General features: G+C 50.4%; 1 protein-coding gene across 1 annotated transcript; it reads left to right on the plus strand.

The window, feature by feature from the left end:
* The first annotated feature begins 1,148 nt into the window (after positions 1-1,148).
* Positions 1,149-17,361, plus strand: SCD (stearoyl-CoA desaturase). Its single transcript, XM_042908488.1, has 6 exons — positions 1,149-2,072; positions 2,595-2,877; positions 6,785-6,915; positions 8,367-8,572; positions 10,042-10,274; positions 13,286-17,361. The coding sequence occupies exons 1-6, from the start codon at positions 2,046-2,048 to the stop codon at positions 13,483-13,485; spliced, it is 1,080 nt and encodes a 359-aa protein (XP_042764422.1). The 5' UTR covers positions 1,149-2,045; the 3' UTR covers positions 13,486-17,361.
* Positions 17,362-17,786: the final 425 nt, after the last annotated feature.

The raw sequence follows: 17,786 nt of genomic DNA on the forward strand, positions 1-17,786 counted from the left end.
AGACGGTGCAGAGCAAGCCCGAGGAGCAGCATGTGCACAGACTTCCCTTCTACACGCCCAGCACTTCCCAGCCATGACAAGACCCGCTGCTCCTAAGGGAGGCAGCCAGTCTCATTCAAAACTTTTGCACCGGCCAGGGAGCCACGACTGGAATGCAGGTGCCAGTGACTGGCCAGGGAGGTGGCCTGACCCAGAGACCAGTGGCCAACAAGGGAGCTCCTCAGTCCTCCTCCCAGGCAATCCCAGGTGCCTCTCTTGCTGGGAAGCCAATGGCTGGCACCAGCCCCTTGTGCTCTCCTCTTCCCAGAGGAAGGATCCTGGGACAGGATTCCGGGAGGCCTGGCTGTGGAAGGAGGCTGGGAGGAATGCATGGCCTGCCTGGTCCTGGGCTTGCTCTCATGGTCAGCCTCCCACAGGCCCAGAAAGACAGGGGGCATGAGGGACAGGGCAGGGAGGTCAGAGCGTCTCAGGGACACAGGATTCTGGGCAGGGACTTAGACTTTGGGCTCTAGCATCACGCTTCTGAAAGGCTCAACTCCTGGCTGCTGTGACCAGAGGCAAGCGACTTAACCTCCCCTTATCTCAGCTGAACGCACAGCCCGCCTCATGGAGTCGCAGTAAGGATGACATAAAATGATCCTTGCGAAGTGGCTTGCAGTAATAATGCAACACCTGTTGGTTACTCGTGTTGCACACACCAGTCCTCTGGCCTGTGTCTGTGTGAAAGCGAAAGCGTGCGCTCTCTGCCTTTTTCCTTGGAGGAGAACCCCGAATTACAACCTGGCTCAAGTCTCACCAAAACATCCCAGAGGCATAGAGGCCTGTGCGCAGCACAGAGGGATGGGATTCCTACCCCCCCACCCCCACCCTCCACCGCGGTGCCTGGCAGTGACTGTCCCCTGCTGAGCGCGCTCCAAGGCGGAACACCCTGCGCGCGTGCAGGTACACACGCACACACGCGCGCACACACACACACACACACACACACACACACACACACGTGGATGTGCAGGCATGTGTGCGGGCCGCCCGCCCCGAGACCCCGCGGGTTCCGCAGGCTCGGGTTCGCTCGGCGGGGCTGGTGGGCGGGGCAGGACCATTGTTCCGCAGCGGCCCCCGGCCCCGCGCCCGCCGGGGAGCCACGCGGGACCCCGCCGGCTCCCTTTGCCCGGGACCCCAGCTCTGAAGCCACGTCTCGCCTCCCACGCGTCTCTGGGCGCGCGAAGACAGGACCGAGCTGCGCGGAGTGGTCGGCCCCGGGGCTTCCCCACTGTTGCCAGGGAAACTTCCCCGGTGCCCAGGCGTTCGCCCGCGGTCGGGGGCCAGTCCCGGGCGGGTAGCCACCCCCCACTCCCGGACCGGGTCCTCTCCCGCGTGCGGAGGGAAAGCTCCCGAGCGCCTCCGAGCCAGCAGGGTGCCGGGCACCGGGCCAGCGGCCGGGGGAAGAGGAGCCGAGAAGGAGAAAGAGACGGGAGGGGGAGCGAGTAGCTCGCGGCAGAGGGAACAGCAGATTGCGCCCAGCCAATAGCAACGGCTGGACGAGGTGGCACCAAATTCCCTTCGGCCAATGACGCGCCAGATTCTACAGAAGCACATTAGCATTTCCCCGGGGGCAGGGGCAGGGGCCTGGGCTGCAGCCGCGGAGCCGCGGTGTGTCTGCAGTATCCTGTTTGTGCGTCTCCATCCCGCAGCACGCCTCAGCCCTGTCTCCTCCCCTCTCCCGCCCAGGCGGGTCTCCCACGGCGAGCCAACTCCGCGCACTTTGCCCCTTCTTGGCAGCGAATAAAAGGGGTCTGAGGAAATACGGGACATCCACTGCCAGCTCTAGCCTTTAAATTCCCATCCCGGGTAGAGCCACGTACTGCAGATCGGATCCCGACACCGATCCGGCGCGCACCGCGCAGAGAGGGGTTCGGGGCGCAGCGCCGCGGGTCACCACGCAAACGCGGGCTCGGGAACCGAAGTCTACCCTCTGTTCCGGCTATCCGGAACTCCGCTCTGCAGTCTCAGCCCCGGGAAAGTGATCCCCGCATCAGAGAGCCCAGATGCCGGCCCACTTGCTGCAAGAGGAGGTGAGCTCCAAGTAATTGCCCGCACGCTGCGGGTTCGCAGGCGCTGGGTGGACGAGAGCGTTGAGATCTCCGTGGACTGTATAGTCATCTTTTGCGAGTTGTACTGCCTTCAGTTTGTTGGGAATGTGGATTGTAATTTGAGGACTTGGTTCCCCAACTTTTGTTTCTTAAGCTTTAAAGAAAAACCTGGTCGTGCCGGGACTTTGATGTCTATATATGCATGTGGGTTTTCCTTTGTGTGTTCTTAAGGGTGCGAGTGTTTTTCTCCTCCTTACTATCGCATCTTCACCTTGAGGTTCCACCACCTTCCACGATCTATTTGCACAGGTCCTGGGGGCTTCCCTCTCTTCCATCAGAGGTACCCCGGACTCTTCAGTTAACGTGGGCTTTGGGCGCAGGGTCTGTCCCTACGCCACCCTCCCTCCCCTCCCCCCCCCCCCCTTGATTAGAGTGAAGTGGCAAAGGCTACGTGCACGCACGTGTCCTCTTCTCCCTCCTGACTCTGCTTCCTCTCCCCTCCAGATCTCTAGCTCCTACACAACTACCACCACCATCACAGCGCCTCCCTCCAGGATTCTGCAGAATGGAGGGTGCAAGTTGGAGAAGCCTTCCCCATACTTGGAAGAAGACATCCGCCCTGAAATGAAAGATGACATCTACGACCCAAGCTACAAAGATCCCGAGGGCCCAAGGCCCAAGCTTCAGTATGTTTGGAGAAACATCATCCTTATGTCTCTGCTACACTTAGGAGCCCTCTATGGGATCATATTGGTTCCCACCTGCAAGGTCTACACCTGGATCTGGGGTAAGAGATTCCCTTGTCCTTCTGACCCCGTACCCTGGCTTCTCCCCACTCCTCTAATAAGGTAGGATCTTGCATAGAGCAGAGGCAACAGCCCCTCCAGGCCCAGGTTTTCCCAGCCATGTCTCTTGTGACTCAAGAATGGTGGGCTGAGAATGGAGCCTAGGGGGATCGGGATGCAGGAGTGACGATGCTGGGGGTCCTTTAATTTGGGGGTTGGGGAGGGAGCCCTGAGACCGGGTGCTGCAGGCTTTGAAATAAGTTGACCTGGGCCAAAGAGTCAGGTCTCCCTGAAAGAGCATTTCTGTTTCAAGTCATTTGCTTGGCTGCCTGTCCTAGCCCTGCCGGCCACGAAAGGATCAAGGCCACAACCTGGGAGGCATGGGAACATGGGACTAGACCAGCAGCTTTAGAGGGAATATGCTGAGCACAGTCCTAGGAAAGCAAGAGAACCCGCTCAGGAAAAGAGTTAGTAGAAGAGGGAGGAACAGAGAAGAGGTTATCTACAAAATAATTTTGCCTCGGCCCTTGGCCCGACCAGGCTTCTTTGTTAAATAGACGAAGAAAGCTCCTGTATGAAGCAGGTCACACAGATGTTGCTGCGACTCCATGGACGTCTGCAGGGAACTGAGCATGCCACCAAATGAAAATGTTCTGAGAATGAAATATGACGGAGGAAATGTTTCATGTCCAGTGCCCATCTGGCATGCTCTGGCCCCTCTCTCTTGATGTCAGGAAGTCCCTCCTTGCCAGGGACAGCCAGGCCAGGCAAGAGAACCCTGAGCAGCCCCAGCCTTGAGGCTGCCGCAGCGAGGGAGATGGTTTCCGGTTTGTCCCTAACCTGCCCTTAGCTCAGCTTTTTCAGGGATCCACGGGGATGGGCTGATGGCAGCGCCCTGCCCCCTGGATACACACATGTGCTTTGCAGGCATTTTCACCTCTGCCACCAAAAGCCTGACCTGGGAAGGGGAAAGGGAGAGCAGAGGGCTCCAGTGCCCCAGGGGCTCCACGTTGCCCCTCTCTGAGGGTAGTGAGCCAGAACTCCCCTCCAAAACACAACTTTAGGGTTTCCAGAGCAGTCTTGGGTGTGGGATGCCTGCCGACAGCTGCACTCTTGGCCGAGAGTTGTGTCGAAGGGCTGGTAGGCCAAGTTTTAGCTGATCCCCCCCACGGACCTCTTGGTGTAAAGGTGGTGGGACCCGGTCCCTGAAGCTTTGTCTTGGGAAATCTCAGTGCCACAGAGAAATGCAACTGGGTAGATCCCCTCTCTTTGGGATCTCAATTTTTCCAGATACAAAGTGGGACAAACAGGACTTTTTTGGGATTAGGAAGGTAGTGCTCTTTGGGTTACATGTGTGTCACTCCTGGGGCTGGCCGGGCGCAGGAAATCAGTTCATCTGCAGACCAGGAAGGGCCCTTATGCTTGGGAGGGGAGGGGACATGTGTTCTGTACCCCTCTGAGAACCCAGCAGAACTTCAGCTGTAGTGTGAGAGGTCAAGAGCAGGTTGAAGGATCCCCCAGGGAGACTATGGATTCTTCTCTCCGCTCCTTCTTCCCAGTAGAGGATCTTCACAGGTAGTTTTGTCACCTAGCCCCCTCTAACCTCAGAACTCCCTGTAGGCCTCGTGAGGCCCGGAGCTTGGCCAGACAATTGCTGATTGCTCCTTGCCCTTGGCTGCTGGTGCAGGGGGAACAATGCTGCCTTTTGGGGGCTCTGCCCATGGGTGTGTACTGTACCTATGGACAGAGAAACATGGCACACAGAGACTGGATGGTGATTTACACACACACACACACACACACACACACACACACACACACCCGCCCCCGGGCCACGTGGTGGATGGCTTAGTTGATGGGATGACCAGCTGTATCTAGGAAGTCAGAACTTCTCTGTCTCAAGGAACAAGAGGGGTGAAGGGAGGGTCAGAGGGCCACCTTCAGAGTTTAGGAGCTTGGCTTCCTTTTGTTTTATCCCTAAGGACAGTGTTAAATTAGCAACTCGTAGTGATTCCAGTATTTCTCATGGTTCCAAGCATCTCAGAAGAGCCCTTAGGGCTGAAGAGATACCTCGGCAATACTGGCCAAGGGGCAAAACTTCTCAAATCTTTCTTAGAGTCAAAGCTATGAGACTTTCCTTAGGCTGACGAGTTGGACATTCATGAAGAAATGAATCTCCAATGGACTTAAGGCTTTCTATTAGATAGGCTTTAGAGATACTGATAGAAAAAGGCACCAGAGTGGATGGGCTCTTTTCCCAATGCCCCTGTTAATACTAGCGTCTTATGTGCTTTCTGAGTCAACTTGCCAGGTCCTCTGTGGCATGCAAAAGCCCTAGCAGCTTCCTTGGTTCTGAGCTGAGTGCTTTTGCTTTCATGCCCAGAGCCATTTTTCTTCCTCATTGGTGACTGGTCGGCTGTGGCTCAACTGTCACTTTTTCAGACGCAGTTGCAGGCAGCTACTATACATCTGGAAAGAACACACCACATGGCTTAAAGCCAGCAAATCACCTGAAGCCCCAATCCCAGCTCAGAGAGACTATGGGTAGAGCTTTCACTGGGACAGACTCTGGCCCCATGGCTCTCCTCCAGATCCTGTAGGAGGAACAGGAGAGGGTGGAGGAAGATAGGATAGGGGAGGAAGGGGGTTATTTAGGAAACTGGTATCTATGGCTGGAGGAGAACACAGGACAATTTGTTACAATGTGCAGTGTCTCCAACTGCAACTAAGTTCCGTGGCCACTGAGGATCTATTGTTTCTAGCAGTTTTCCTAGGAATGAAACATTGTCAACCGTCACCGCTCTACCAAGGCCTCAGCCCCTGCCTCCTAGAGCAGAGGAAGATGGGTATACCCAGAAACCCACTTTTCAGCTCGAGATTATATCTCTGTATAATCTAGAGATTATATCCTGCAGGCCTCCAGGAAGGCGGAAGATGGCTATACGCAGAAACCCACTTCCCAGTTGGAGATTATATCTCTGTATAATCTAGAGGTTATGTCCTGCAGGCCTCCGGGAAGGTGAGGCAGGACAGTGTTGGGGTATTCCACCGGTAGCTTGGAGGCCATCCCACCACTACCTAGAATTAGCCTTGCCAGAGGGAGCAGGGACTGACTGAGGCACATGGCAAAGGAGGGACACAGGAACCGTGGGGCTGTGGAGAGTACAGTATAGCCGGGACACAAGCTGCTTGTTGACAGACAACTTGGTTTCGAGCCCACTCAGCCTCTCACCGCGTACTGCAAAGTACACGTAACTGCAAAGTGAGGATATTAGATCCCATTCAAGGTATCCGATGAATCAGAGAGCATAAAAGCCTTGGCAAAGCTTCAGACACTGTGCGGATATGACTTATGTGCAGGGCGGGTTTTCCCCCGATATGGCCCCACTGCCTGCTAAAATATTGAAATGTTTTTATACTTGTTGGTAAATAGCCACGGTTCAGAGCCCTGTGAGTGTCCTCTAGAATCCAGGGTCCCTTGAACTGGTTAATGCGTAGACCATACTGGCTGTCAAACATTTTAATACCATCCTTGCTTATAGGTCCTAAACTTTGCAGGAGTCGTCTGTGGTCCTTAAAACTTTGGAAAAGTTTAACTGAAGGTCAAAGGAAATGGGATCTGGGATAATGTCCTTCATGATGGAGAATGACAAGTGGCTGGGTGATAAGAGCCCTCTTCTCTGCCTGGCCTTTCTGAAGTGCCTGGGATTTGGCTCGTTCCAGAGGATGGGAGGTGATGGTAGTTTTCAGTTTGTAAAACGGAAGGGGCATGGGAGACCAAGGCATCCCTGGAGTTTAGGGTAAAACAGATCCTCACCCGAAGCCTAAAGAACACACGGACCAGTCTGGAGAACGTCATGTGAATGTCTTCCCAGATTAGTGACTACCCACACTGACTTCTCCCGGCAGGGTTCTTCTACTATGTGATCAGCGCCCTGGGCATAACAGCGGGAGCTCATCGCCTATGGAGTCACCGGACTTACAAAGCTCGGCTGCCCCTGCGGTTCTTCCTGATCATTGCGAACACGATGGCATTCCAGGTAAGGAGCTGGCTCTGCTCAGCTCTTTTCCCTCCACTCTTCTGATGGTCCAGGGACAGAATGGAGGAGCTCAGTGCCTGGAGAGGAGCTATACCTGGACAGCACCTCAATTTCCTCTCCCCTGTAGGGTCACCTCCAGTGCAGGCCCAGTCCCTAAGTCCACATTGGAAAAGGGAGTAGGAGCTACATAGGAAATAGTCTCAGCATCATGGGATTATTTTTGATCCTAAGGTCCCTCTGTTGTCACACAGTCTTAGCTGTTGGGGGCCTTATCATAAGGGGCCGCAGTGCATAAGGAGCTGACCCTGTGTTCCTGGGCAGACACTGGACAATAAATCCGCCATTTTAGGCGAATATTTTAGGATTCCACCATAATGGGATTGAAGCTGATATTTCAGACTCTTGGACTCTGTGTTCTCGGGTATATGAGCAAATACTTTGTAGCGCTGATTATGTGCCTGACTATTCTAGGCCCTTGACGTGGATTACCTCATGAAACCCTCACAACGATCTTAGAAGGTCGGTGTGATTACCCCCGTCTTACAGATGAGGAAATGGTGTCACTGACAAGTTAGGTAGACCGACATTTTGGTCCTATCTTGGGCTGCCAGTCTGGCTAAGTCAAATATTGAAGTTTGTTGAGGCAAAGAGTTCATGGCAGAGATAGAATACAGGGAACTGGGGAAAGGGAACTCCCAGTTATTAAGTGGAAGCAATGGACAAAAGATAGCCTGTGGTGCGGGGCTTAGCTTGGAGCAAGAGGAAAAAGGAAAGAAAGCAAACTGATCCTCTCCTTCATGGCAGCATCCCAGGTACTTGCCACAGTTGTATAATCATTTCCGTCACAGCACTGACGGTTCCTGATGTTGTCTTTGTGGGGCAAAGGAAGAGATTCTGGCACATTCTTTAAGGGATGAAAAGAATCCTAGGGGAGCCCACAGGTCATTTGGAAATGGAGTCAAGATCGTGATTTCTTTGCCTGGCCATCGTCTATGTGGCAAGGCGTCAGAACGGAGCTCTCTGAAGCTTCATCCACCGGCCGAGACCTGGGATGCAAGGCTGCCTCCCTCGTGATCTCCATGCCCAGGGGTTTGGCGCCCCGTGAGGACCTTTTCCAGCATTTTTCTTGCTTGAAGAATTGCAATGTGCTTTTCGAATGAAACTCTCTTGAGTTCTGTGTGATCTGCCTCCGTTCTGTCCACCATATAACCTGCAAGAAGAAGCTAGTCCTGTTTGTGGTCCGGGGACTTTAAATTGCCCTTCCACCGAAGCTTCAGGGGCAAGCTGGGGGACAAGAGGAGGCAACTCCATGACCCCTTTGATACCCAAACCCCTGGGCATTTTGTGAGGTGGAGCTGAGAGCCATGGGCTCTTAAAGTTGCCTATCCAGTGGAAGTCCTCTCAGAGGGTATTTCTCATCAGGCCTACATTCCTCTTCTCTGTCCCTTCAGAATGACGTGTTTGAATGGGCCCGAGATCACCGTGCTCACCACAAGTTTTCAGAAACAGATGCTGATCCTCACAATTCCCGACGTGGCTTTTTCTTCTCTCATGTGGGTTGGCTGCTCGTACGCAAACACCCAGCCGTCAAAGAGAAGGGTGGTTTGCTAGACTTGTCTGACCTAAAAGCTGAGAAGCTGGTGATGTTCCAGAGAAGGTGAGTGAGGGGATAAGGGGGCTGGGCATCTCGTGTTTGGGGAGCCCCCTTTTTTCCCCTAGGGCTTATAAACCGAAGCTGAGTAATTTAGTGAGTTTGCACGTTCCGAATTTAACTTAAAACCCTCATACTTAACGGCCCACAGGCCCCTGCCCGTGGACTGTTGTTCTTTCTCTCAGAGCTCTCTTAATTAAACCAATTAGATTCAACAAATGCTTATTGGCCTAGGACATTCACAGATACAATGATGACTGTGTCACAGTCCTTGCCTTCAAGGAGTTTGTAGCCTGTTGGGAGGTGGAGGGAAAGCCAAAGATCTGGACAGCCATGACACATGCAAGATGTTTTCTATACCAATGAGGGGCCCAAAGGAGAGGGAGGTTGTGTAGTGGGGGGCATGGGGGAAGGGTTAATGCAGAAGATAGCTTTGGAATCCCCTGATGGATAGAGATTTTCACAGGTGTGTGTGGGAAGGGAAAGTACAAACACAAAGAAGAGAAGGAGCTAAAGCATGAAAGCACATTCCAGCCACAAAGTCCTTTTGCTTGAAGCACAGGGTGTGGTGGCAATAAGACTAGAAAGAGAGGCTGACACTATTCTTGTAGAGCCTTAAAAGCAAAAGTAGGACTTAATTCAATAGGCAACGGGAAACCATTACAAGTTTTTTGCACAGCAATGTGGCATGACCGGAGGTGTTCTTTAGAAAGGTCACTCTCGGGATGGTCGAAAAAAAATCCATTGAGTCAGAGAGCTGAGAAGCAGGACCACAAGTAAGGAGTTAACAGGGATCCAGTTAACATGGCAGGAACGCAAAGTTTGATGCAGGGAATACTAATGATAGGAGAGTAGAGAACACTGGCCACTGAAGAGAAGCAGGAAACCAGTTCCCTAGAAATGTCAATGGCGTAGCCTACATTGGAGAGAGTGAAGAATGGCACGGAGCCTCCAGAGGGCCTGCGGGCGTCAAGGACGCTCTGTGCCTGGCTCAGGAAGGAGAGGAATGATGAGAGGGGTGGCCAGCAGGATGTGGAGGCAAGACACAGAGCACAGACTCTCAGAAACCATGGACAGGAAAGAGAAAGGAGCCTACAAGGCAGAAGGGAAAAACAGCCTGGGAAGGAGGACTGAGTTTATTAAGTTGGTAATTGGGACGTCACCTGTCTTACCAAGGTGATATTAGGCTACAGTCAAAAAGAACATTGGATGCAGACGCTGGAGACAAGCATTCCAATCCTTGCTCCACCGGTTCCTACTGGTGTGATCCTAGAAAAGTCAGTTCACCTGCCATTACCTCATTTTCTAACCCCGGAGACATTCTCAGAACATTTCCCCACCCCGTTCCCTCTTGCTTTGACTTCTGCTATGTTGTACCCCATAGAAGGAAAGAGCCCCACCGGTGACAGTGGGGAAAATCAGGCAGATCTGGGAGTCCTCTCCCCTCTGACTCAGCGTATGGTCTCTCAATGTAGGTACTACAAACCCGGCATCCTGTTGATGTGCTTCATCCTGCCCACTCTTGTGCCCTGGTATTTCTGGGGTGAAACTTTTATACACAGCTTGTGCGTTGCCACTTTCTTGCGTTACGCCATTGTGCTCAATGCCACCTGGCTGGTGAACAGTGCTGCCCACCTCTACGGATATCGCCCTTATGACACCACCATTAGCCCCCGAGAGAATATCCTGGTTTCCCTGGGAGCTGTAGGTAAGTCAGCAGTCCTCAGCAAGACCCCTTCGAGTGGTCCGCCGGTTAGGGTGTTAGGCTAGGAGCCAGAAAAAACCAGAGTAACCTGTTTTAGGACTTCTTTCTGTCTGGGATTCCACTACAAAACTAAGGGTCAGTATATTAGACAACTTTTCAGAGTCAGGCAACAGATTTTCTGTGGGAAGAAAAGGGTAAAAAAACAACAATGCACTTGATTTCACATTCCAGAACATTCCCAAATGCTATGTATAGTGAGCCCCTTTGGGTTTTCCTTTTTCCAGTCACCTCTGGGCTGGATTGCAGGTCTTGCTTGGGGCAGGGAATGCATAAACGGGCCAACAGGATCATTTGGGTGGGCGGTAAGCCTAGGGTGTTATATGTAAACGTGGAATATACAATGTAGACTAAGTCCTTGTAATTTAATTGCACCAACTTCTATTTTGTCTTCTTGCTGTATTCAGGGAGGCCACATCTGAAGCATGTGCCACGCCTTATTCTTTGGTGATGCCAACATGAAGGGCATCAAAGCAATTGTTGGTGACCCTTCGCCACCACTCATCAGTCCTATCTCTTGCCCTTTATCTTTCTCTCTCCTGTTTCTCCTCTGTGCTAGGAACACACCTTCCCCACAACATGGCTTAGGGAACCATGAGTAAAGTGGTTAGTTTGATCACAAGTACCTGCTCACTGATCTAATGCTGACTATTCATGAATGTATTTCTATCATTCCAGTCTTAATAGCCAGAGGCTAAGACAACAGGCTTCTAACCATCTGACTCCCCGCCCCCCCCCCTTTTTTTCCCATCACTGTTTTCAACTAAATATAGACCTTGACCGAGGCCTGGAATTTATTTTCCTGAAGCAGACCCCGTGACCTCTTCCTCACCAATGATCAATGCTATTGGTCATCCGGTATATCTAGGCAACTTCACTGTTCCACATATTTGTGCCCACTGTGGCCTAACCTTCACTTTTTCGCTTTAAAACCTCCCATTAGATTCTCAATCCTCATCATCTTTACTATCGGTACTAGGGCGTTTTTTTTCCCATCTCTTCGGAACTTTCATGCGCCTCCCGCGCCTCGCAGGCACCGTCTACCAGTGCGCCCGCTCATACTCTGAACCATGTTTGAAATCAGTCACCTAGGCGATGCAAGTCTGAGACTTTCACAGAAATGGAAGTTTCTGGAATGACACTTGTCCTCTCCTGGCGCTGGGTCTATGGCGAGCTTCCCCAACTGCAGCCTCTTGCTGAGCACGACTTCAGAGTGGCTGCCAGTATCTTACTTTGTCTCGGCTCTCATTCGTTTCTCCGACCTGTTGCACTCCTCCCTTTTCACCTCTGGCCTTTGTTCTCCTGGGGCTTATTTTTCTGCCGTTCTAACCTTTTTCTTCTTGAGTTACCTCCCCCACAGTCACATGCTCTTTTTCTCTCTGCCAAATCTGCCCTCCTTCTTTGAGCCTTGCTTGGGCTCTGTCTTGCTGCCCCAGTTGCAGAGTGCTCTCCCTGTTCCATCCATGGGCCTTCCTCTGTTTCTTGGCCTCTTGGCTATGTGTGTATCTGGTTTAGTTTTAAATCTGATAACCGGAGGCCTGGTTGGTGCTTGTACAGAGCCTTGGTACAAAACCATTTATGGAAATTGGTAATCTTGTCAGTACGTTCGGCCTTGTGGCGAGCCCAGCCTCCTACTCAGTTCACACTGTGGATAATCAGGTGTCACAGAGAGAGGACATACCTTGACTTGCCCTGGATGGTGTCATTTACTTTGCAGGACTTCCTTCACTTGCTTGTTATTAATATCATTACTGCTCTACTAGGGTTCTTTTATCTTCAAAGGGCTCAGAGTGTGCTCTTTTATTAGCCAGTCTTTCCCAGCTTTCCCCCAGCTTTCTAAGGGTCAGTATTGTTACTGTTGAATATGATCCGGAAGGAAGAGTCCTGCCAGAGGTTGGAGGGCTCACTCTCTGTGGAGTTTCCAAAGCTTTACCTGTTCCCGAAATTCTCCTAAAACCGGAATTGCTTTGTTTTTCTTCTGTCCAGCAAAGTGACCTGCTCATCTCAGAATCTCAGAGGTTAGAGGGAATATCTAAGCATTTTAAGACTTTTTCCTTTTAAGTTTATTTATTTATTTTGAGAGAGAGAGAGAGAGAGAGCGAGCAGGGGAGGAGCAGAGAGAGAGGGAGAGAGAAGGAGAGAAACAGAGAGAGAGAATTCCACACAGGCTCCTCACTGTCAACGCAGAGCCCGACACAGGGCCTGATCCCACCAACCGTGAGATCCTGACCTGAGCCAAAGCCGAGAGTCGGTCGCTTAACCGACTGAGCCACCCGGGTGCCCCATAAGCATTTTAATTCTTACTCCCTCAGAGAGATTCTGTTTTATCAGCATCACCCTACACCAGGGTCAAAGCTCAGAGTACTAGAAGCCGGAACAGTCCATTGTAAACCAGTAGTGACTGAGGAAATTCAGGCCCCTGCACTGGGCCTTTTTTCTTCTGCCTTTGGGCTGTTACCGCCCAATTCTGTCAATATCTTCCCCCCTTCGAGGTGGCGCTAATGCCGTGGCGAAAGGTGTGGTCCTTTGCTCATCTCTGGAAGAAGCACAGCAGAAGTCCTTCATTCTCGACTCTGTCCTCTCCCCACGCTGACACATGCACATGCACACAAAGAGCCTGTAGCGGCTCAGACCAATATTTAGCGAGGCTCTGGAATCTTCCAATCTGAAATCCATTCCCAGCCATAGCGATTTCTCTCTAGTTAGCTTATCCTCTGGGAGAAATTGCCGGTCCTTCTCTGACAAAGGCTCCTAGAAAGGCTTGGGGGATCAGGGCTCCCCAGCGCCTCTGAGGGAAACAATTGGGTTCAGAGGCGAAGAGCCTGGGTTCATTGGTTCATTCAGCAATAGCAAGTTTCTGAGGGGTTTGAGGCCCTCTGCTAGGCAACCAGCGCGCGGAGACCACGAAGACTGCAGCTCACAGCGTGGCCCCATAACTCTCATTGCTTCTGTTCCAGGGGAGGGCTTCCACAACTACCACCACTCCTTTCCCTATGACTACTCTGCCAGTGAGTACCGCTGGCACATCAACTTCACCACATTCTTCATCGACTGCATGGCTTTCCTCGGCCTGGCTTACGACCGGAAGAAAGTATCCAAGGCCGCCATCCTGGCCAGGATTAAAAGAACTGGAGACGGAAGCTACAAGAGTGGCTGAGTTTTGGGTCCCTCGGGTTCCTTTTCCGAAAGCCAGCCGGGCAGAGGTTTAATGTTCTGTTTATTAACTACTGAATAATGCTACCAGGATGCTAAAGAGGATGACATTAACCCACTCCAGTACAGTATTCTTTTAAAATTGAAAGCCAACAACTCTGCCTTCACGACACTAAGCTGATATTCTTATTTTTGCTCTTCTCTTCCCTCTCTTCTAGTCCATCGTCATTTTCTTTGCTTTGTTCGTATCCCTTCCCTTCCTCTCCTCGCTCGTTGCCTCCCAGGCAAGCAGCTCGTCATTCATTGGTGGGCGTCCAACTTCCAAAGCCTAGACAACCGTTCTGTAGCCCAGAGCTTGTGGGCTTTGCCCCACATAACTCTTTCCTTGAGCTGTCCTGAGACTCAGGATGGGTGGCTCACGCCAGAGCTATGATAAAATCTTCTGGGAAGGCCCCCGTTAATTGTCTTCAGCCCAGGCTTTTGCGAGTTGGAATGGAAAATAACTTTATTGGGCACAAAGCTTCTAAAGCAGGTAAATTGTCAGGGGAGAGAGTTAGCGTGTATGGTATGATTGAGAAAAGTAAAGATGGGGTGAGGTGGGAATCAAGGCAAGAAGCTCCTGCTGTGATTGGACACACAGTTGCTTGCCTGGTGGGGACTTGGAGCCCCACCAGATGGCATGCCTCCTCTCTCTCCTGACTCTGAATGGGGAATGGGCATAGAGCTTGGCAATGTCCCACTGTAGTTTAGTCTGAGGATAAAGAAGAAGCATTTAGTTTGTAGTAAAAGTGGTCTCTGCTGGGGAAGGATTTTTTTTTTTTTTTTTTTTTTTTTTTCAATAACAACAAGATTTCTTATTCCATATGACAAGAAATCTTGACGTTGCTTGTGTCCAGAATCGGTGAATCTAGCGGATCACGGAATCATCAAAATTCTTTCAGCTTTCTGCTCTGCCATCTCCGGGACATTGGTCAGCTCCCATCATAGTAATAAGGTGGCTCAAGCGTTTCCAGACATCCAAAAAAGGAACATGTTTGTGGCATAGTGGTGAGCACAGCCACCTTCCACAGAAGGAAGGATTTTAAGAGGTGGGGTTGGGTCCAACATAAAAATATACATACATACATCCTTTGCTTGGAATGTTGAAGTAATTCACTTAGAGTGCCTCCCTCTGAAAGAGGGATGCTTGAAAAAGAGGAGAAATGAGGTGGGTTGTCTGCTTTCCTCTCACTGCTGGACAGGAGATGGAGAGGTTCCGGGGCAAGGTCTGTTGGCAGTTCCTAAGAGATAACTTTACAAAAGAAGGGCTCTGAGAACACCTTGCCAGGGGATTCAGAAGGTTACTGAGTAAGTCATTGGATGTCCTGATTTGGAAGGTGGTTATACAAACAAGTTAAATGTTAGGCTCGTTCATGAATGCCAATTTCTCCTTGGAATGAATAAAAACTAGAAGGCTTCTCCCCTCAGTGTTGAACCATTTCATCCATTCCTTCTCTGTTAAAATTTTAGTCTAAAGTATAGGACTGCCTGGGCCGGGGGAAGGCGAGGTAGGAATCTCTTAACTACTGTGGTTATTGATTCCTGGCTCTACCCTAGCTGTCCATTTTCTCCTACAGGTTCTATCTCCTCCCTGCTGTTTTCTTCTTTCTCTGGGCAGGAAGGCTCTTTTGTAGATACTCAGAGGCAGTGATGGCTATTGCTCACCAGGAAGCTCCCCTTCCTGCAGACAGAATGCTCAGGGCCACTGAACCACTGTTTCTCTTTATAAAGTTGAGCTAGCTGCCACTCTCACTTGGCCTCCAGAGTCTCTCCATCTACACCTCTGTGCTCCCCTACCACACTGATGACTCAAGACAAAGCTGGCAAACCTTACCAGAAACATCCCTGGCTCAGGCACAGCCAGGCCAAATGCTCATGTGGTACCAGTGAGCCAGCCATCGGGCAAAGAAGGGTTTGTTTTTATCCTCCTCTGTCTGGATCAGAACACGAGAGAGCATGCTAGCTGCCCCCTGCTCGCTCAGTAAGCCTGCCCAGCCCGAGTCTGCTCCCAGTGGACAGTGCAATGCTTGTAGAAGTGGGAGGGAGCCTAGTCTTCACTGGGAAGCACAAGAAGCAAAGGGAAGTTCCAAAGTGCCTCACTCAAAAGGAGGCCCCGTTCCCTGGAGCCAGGGTGTACTGCAAAGCCGAGACTTGGGATCTGAGATGCCATGAACTTGGCTGAACAGCGTCTCTGTTCAGTAAACTAACCAGCATTCCCCACCCCACAGCCTAGGGCAAACAGTAGTATAGGAGAGGTCTGCAAAAAATCATCGGTGTTTTGAGAACCTTGGACTATTTCTGTCCCTGTACCTAAGTCATCAATGCAAAAGCCTGGCTGTACTCTGTGAAAGATTGGAAATGTACAATACCAAATGTTCTGTGCACTGTTGAGCCCTAATAGTGGAAGGGAAGAGGGCCTTTCTTCCTGTATTCATCAAATAGACAGAGGCTACAGGGGTTAACCTGGACTAAAGGCATCCTTGTCTTTTGAGCTCTTCCTCTCAGTAGAAAAGAATCTACTGGAAGATCACCGTAGTTTAGATCTGCTGACCTGTGTACTTATCCCTTGGGTAGTTTTAATTCCACAGGTTATCAGATGCCTGCTTTATAAATTCTGATCAAAAACAAGGTTATCTTTCTGTTCGAATTATGTCGCAGGGATCTGATCCACAGCATGACCTACACAAGGCTGGACAGGGTCCTCAAGCTGAGGGCCCCAGTATATAGGAGAATGTGTAGGTAGAAGGGTGTCTGCTGAGTAAGGAACACTTTTTTCAAGATTCTAAAGCTGAGTTCAATTGACACATTAATGTCCCAGAAACTCAAGTCTGAATTTCTAACAGTCCTCGCTTTGTGGGTGTGCTGACAACTTATTTGGGTGCCTTACATCTTTTCTAATCAGTGTTGCATATGAGCCCTGCTCTCACTTCCTCTGTGGAGTTCCTTTGCACCTGAGAGCCTGCAAAAAGTGGCTGGTAGAAAAGGGGGCCTGGCTGGAGAATTATCAGTATAGTTATTTGCAGGATTCCCTTCTGGGCTTTATTTTGGAATCTTTTCTTAGGGCTATTTGTATTAAATGCCCACATTTGATGGAGGGTGGAAGTAATTTGAATGTATTTGATTTATAATTTTTTTTTTTTAGATGAAAAGATGGTTGTAGCATTTAAAATGGAAACTTTTCCTCCTTGGTTTGCTAGTATCCTGAGTGTATTCTCTGTAAGTCTAGCTCAAATGGGTCAGCGTGAAAGGTTAAAGAAAACAAGATGTCAATGTTTCGCGGGTGGCTAAGGCCAGGGCCTCTCCTACCACTGTGCCACTGACTTGCTACGTGACCCTAGGCAAGTCACTTAACTATAATGTGCCTCAGTTTTCCTTCTGTTAAAATGGGATAATAATACTGACCTACCTCAAAGGGCAGTTTTGAGGTGTGACTAATGCTTTTTTAAAGCATTTTGGGATCCTTCAGCAGAGGAATTCTTTTAAGTCCTGAGTATTTTTATAGTAGCAGTATCCACCATGAACTTGTGTCCACCATGAACCGTGGGTCCTGGATGCTATCATTAATCGATCTGGTTCTCTCTGGGAGATTGAGTAAATCCATTGGATAAGTGGTGGATAACTAGCCAGACAACATTTGAGAATGCATAAACTCATTGCCGTGGAAACAATACACAGGATACCTTTTCCTTGATTGGGTGGGATTTCCCCCTTTTTATGTGGGATAGTAGTTATTTGTGACCTAAGAATAATTTTGGAATAATTTCTATTAATATCAACTCTGAAGCTTAGTTGTACTGATCTGAAATTGTGTTTGTTCATAATAAAAGTGAAGTGAATCTGATTGTACTGTGTCTGGGCGATTTTTGGCTGTGATTCAAAGTTTCCTGGGACTTTAGTTTAGATCTGCTGACCCGTACACTTATCGCTTGGGTAGTTTTAATCGATTGTTTACCACGCTGCCTATACCCTGTCCCTGTCCCTTTAAGAGTAAAAAAGAAGTAGACGCTACACTGGTTGACTCACCCCAGTAACCCGCCCTGCCCTTCCTAAGGGTAACTTTAGGTTAAACGCCGCCTTGGCAGCAGGAAACCAGGAGTCTGTTGCCATTAAGTCAAACACATTTACACCAGCTGGCACTTTGGCCTGGGGAAATGCCAGGTCTCTTGTGTGTCACACGATCACACGGACCCAAGACAGAGATACTCAGAGAGGAAGAGAACAACAGGAGAAGCATCTCTGGGAAAGCTGTTTTTTACCTTGCAACCT

Source organism: Panthera leo, chromosome D2 (assembly GCF_018350215.1).
Source record: "Panthera leo isolate Ple1 chromosome D2, P.leo_Ple1_pat1.1, whole genome shotgun sequence".
Lineage (NCBI taxonomy): Eukaryota > Metazoa > Chordata > Mammalia > Carnivora > Felidae > Panthera > Panthera leo.